Source organism: Zea mays, chromosome 2 (assembly GCF_902167145.1).
Source record: "Zea mays cultivar B73 chromosome 2, Zm-B73-REFERENCE-NAM-5.0, whole genome shotgun sequence".
Taxonomy (NCBI): Eukaryota; Viridiplantae; Streptophyta; class Magnoliopsida; order Poales; family Poaceae; genus Zea; species Zea mays.
Window position 1 is genome coordinate 10888677 of NC_050097.1, and position 3635 is coordinate 10892311.

Here is a 3635-nt window from a genome sequence, read left to right on the forward strand (position 1 = left end):
CCACCACATCCTATTGGTCGTGATAGGGCTAGAGCGCAATGAAGGGAGAATGATTAGCTTGCATGCTTTGAGGACCATTTTCTGGTACAGCTGAGAATGACTGGTGAGCAGAAAACAGGCTGGCCAGGTGAGGATCATGTCATGTCACCTAAGATCTACTCCTACTGCAAGTGAAAGTAACCCCACATCCTGTTTTTTGTCGTTTTCTCATAATTACTTGCATGCTTATGTTGCTAGTCAGCAACACATGTTTTATGTCTTGGTACGCAGATTGATGGAGCTTCTGAATCATTTCATTTCATACAGCAAAAGAATGATCCATTCTGGAGCATTTTGTCGCATCAAACAATTGTCATCTTCCCGACGACATGAATGGCTGAAATTTTGGAGAAGAAAGAAACGAAGGAATAACGCCTTGCTCCGCAGCAGCCGCGCGAGCAGGCAGCAGCACGCATACTGCGTGCACGCAGGCACTCTCGAGTGTCTCTTATCTTATCTCAGTCGCTGTTCTGGTCCACCAAGACGTGGACCGTGGCCGAGACGGCCTTGTCGGTGGCGACCACGACCTGGTTCCCGGACACGTTCCGGAGCGTGTGGCCCGGGAACTCGTCGCCGGCGACGAGCGAGTACTGCACGTGGCCGATGCGGTCCGGGAACAGCAGCACCGGCGAGAAGTCGAGCGTCCAGGAGGTCCCGTTGCCCTCGAGCGATGCGCGCGCGGAGGTGGACCTGACGGTCATCCCCGTGGCGGAGTTCTGCTGCACGTACACCTGGTCCACGGTGGCGAAGGCGCCGTCCAGCTGCACGATGTCGACGCCCTTGTCCCGGCCGCTGAAGATGTTGCCGACGACCTGGACGCCCCTGGCGACGCCGCTGACGGCCTTGAGCACGACGTTGGCGTCGCCGAGGAAGAAGGATCCGGAGACGTGGAGCAGCACGGGGTCCTCGGCGACGATGCTGGTGTAGTCCATGTAGCAGTTGCTGATCCACGCCTGCGTGAGGCCCGGGATCTTGAGGTGGATGCCGGTGCCGCCGAAGCCCGTGGCCTTGTTGTAGCAGTGCACGCCGGAGATGGAGTTGGCCGGCGCGGTGACCATGATCCCCGTGGCCGCGGAGAAGATGACGACGTCGGACACGGAGTTGTCGTTGCCGTCGAGGCGGATGGCCGTGCCCGTGAAGCCGCGCTCCCCCGGGTCGCCCCCGGCCGTCATGTGCTGGCCGAGGTAGGTGTTGCGGATGAGCGTCTCGTGGCCGCCGCGCACCGCGACGCCGTCGGACGCGAAGTGCGCCACGTAGCAGTTGTCGACGGCGACGCGGAGCGAGTCCACCACCGCCACGCCGCCGCCGCGGTAGCTGCAGTCCAGCATCAGGTCCCGCAGCGTGGCGTACTCGTAGTCGTAGCTCCGGCCGCTCTTGGCCGCCGACAGCTCGATCAGGTACCGGTCCGTCGGGAAGTCGTCGGACGCGCGCAGCGACCCGCTGTGGATCTGCGCCACGCAACGTACGTGTCACTAAGCGGTGCAAGGGCCAGGCAGCAACAGGGAACCTCATGATTACTATAGTATACAAACAAGCAAAAACGAGGAGGATGATCGGCACCTTGAAGTTGCCGCCGCCGGATGCCGGCAGCGTGAGGGGCCCCTTGATGAGGTACGTGCCGCCGTCGAGGTGCACCTCGGCGCCGCCGAGGTCGGGGATGCCGCCGGTCATGGTGGCGTTGGTGGGCGGGCGGAACGCGTCAGCTATGGCCTTGCTGATCGCCGCCGTGGCGTCGGCGGCGCCGGTCGGGTCCGCGCCGTAGTCCGTCACGTGGTACACCCGCGCGCTCGCGGAAGCCTGCGCCGTCCATCCACGCCAGGTCAGACAGACGTGGCAGTACAGTTCAGACTTCCCAAGGGTAGAAAAGAAAAAAAAAAAAGAAACAAGCTTTGCCGGTGAACTTAAGACTGGCGCCAACCGTGTGCGGCGGGCACGGCTGCACGAGTAGCTGCAAAGCAACTGGCGTTTGGCGCGGAGCAGGTAGCGGTGGTTGGCGTGGCACTGGCCCTGGTGCTGGCGATGGGGAAACTGGGAGGCAATGCCGTACTAAGTTTGGTTTGACGAAAATGCAGGCGGGGGTAGTTTTGCTGCGGTCAAGAACCTGATGCAACGGCGGTGAAACGGCTCGCCTATTGACTCGTGCCCTATGGCCTATGGGTGGTGGTGGTGGTTGGCTTGGCTGACCGACGAGGCGACGAGCCTGACGTCGTTTTCAGCATGTTTCTCCAGGAAGGCTCGGATGATTGGATCCTCTGAGCATCGACAGTGACGGCCGGCGGAAAACGAGACGGTGGGGGGTTGGTTTTGTTTGTTACTTTTAATCGCAAAGCTCCAACCTTGGTTGGTGACTGCTAAACGCCGTGACATTTCTTGCAAAATGCGAGAGATATTGTACTGGCAGGAGCAGCAGTAGTGGTAGTGGAAGCTTAGCTGCAAAGCAAAACCGACGCATCTGTCCGTGTATCTCTAATTAGCTGGTGCACGTACCGTACATACACCCTCCCAAGAGCATGATCAGAGCCAGCCAGGTGTCTGTGTACTACGAGACTACTACGAGCTGGCCATTAAAGAACTCATTACTGTAAAGGGAAAAGAGGACGGGACCGTAGGATGGATTAAAAAACAATATATTATGTTTTTTTTTATTTTAAAAAAAGAGGGCAGGAGCAAAGAGCAACGAACACCCCGCACTCGAGTGACAAGCAAGAACAAAGAAGCGAAAGCTGGAGGAAAGAAAAGCGTGCGACGAAGAAAGACGCACCGTCGCCAAATCTCTTCTGGCCCCGAAGGAGGATCTGACGCTCTCCATCCTCCTGAGCGCGAGATCCCTGTACCAGCGCTCGGCGCCGCCCGGCCTGCCCGCACCCGCGGCTGCGGCGCCAGCGCCATGTCCAAGACCGGCGGCGCCGCCGTGAGGGTGAGGCCACGCGGTCGCAGTCGCAGCGCCGGCCAATGCGAGGGCGAGAGCCCCCACAAGTAGAGGCAACAGCAGACATCTCGCTCTCCGTCCCGCCGCAGGCTCCATGCTTAACCCCCTTGCCCTATCGGTCTCTTGAGCCTGGCGCTGAGCTGCAGGCCGGTGCCGCTCCGCTCCGCTCTGCTGGCGCTACTGCTGGCGCATCAATGGCTGCAACTGCAACGGTCCCCTCCCTCCCTCCCTTTCCTCTTTCCTTTCCCGGCTGGGTTGGGTCGCACTTGCACCTGCGCAGCACAGCAGAGAGTAGTCATGGAGGAGGAGGAGGATATATAGGTGGTGTGACTGTGTGAGACGCCAACGCCGTCCACCAGCTAATAAGGCTTGGTGGCGCGCCCATGTTGCCGCGATGGTTACAAGGCAGGTGGAAAGGGTCATTTTTCCCCCACCCCATCGTACTCTGCTCGCATGCTCTGCTTCAACAGCGGAGGCCGACCGAAAAACGGAACCGCAGCTGGTCATTCACTCGTTCGTTCGTTCGGTCCTGCCAATGTAAAAACTCCAGCCAGCGCACGCAGGCGCAGCGTCCAACTACGCCATTGAATACCACGGCCCCCTATTGACCGCGCCTCCGCCAGCGCTCCGGCCGCAAGCGCAATGCGTGCAGACCGAACCCGTTCTG

General features: G+C 59.9%; 1 protein-coding gene across 2 annotated transcripts; it reads right to left on the minus strand.

Moving 5' to 3' along the window:
- Positions 1 to 271: 271 nt before the first annotated feature.
- LOC100191933 (Polygalacturonase QRT3) lies at positions 272 to 3635 on the minus strand. 2 transcript variants are annotated; one of them, NM_001137357.1, is made up of 3 exons: positions 2801 to 3237; positions 1600 to 1836; positions 278 to 1487 (listed from the first exon to the last, which is right to left on the minus strand). In NM_001137357.1, exons 1-3 carry the CDS (start codon positions 3062 to 3064, stop codon positions 498 to 500), a joined length of 1491 nt encoding a protein of 496 aa, NP_001130829.1. In that variant the 5' UTR covers positions 3065 to 3237; the 3' UTR covers positions 278 to 497. The 2 variants fall into 2 exon arrangements, with proteins under 2 accessions (XP_035820390.1, NP_001130829.1); XM_035964497.1 differs by lacking the exon at positions 1600 to 1836 and having other exon boundaries at positions 272 to 1487; positions 2801 to 3635.

Coding starts and splice junctions, on each gene's coding strand:
- LOC100191933 (NM_001137357.1), bottom strand. CDS start 3,064: ATGGAGCCTGCGGCGGGACGGAGAGCGAGATGTCTGCTGTTGCCTCTA. Junction 1,837..2,800: donor CCAGAAGAGATTTGGCGACG/GTGCGTCTTTCT, acceptor TGGACGGCGCAG/GCTTCCGCGAGCGCGCGGGT. Junction 1,488..1,599: donor CCGGCGGCGGCAACTTCAAG/GTGCCGATCATC, acceptor TGCGTGGCGCAG/ATCCACAGCGGGTCGCTGCG.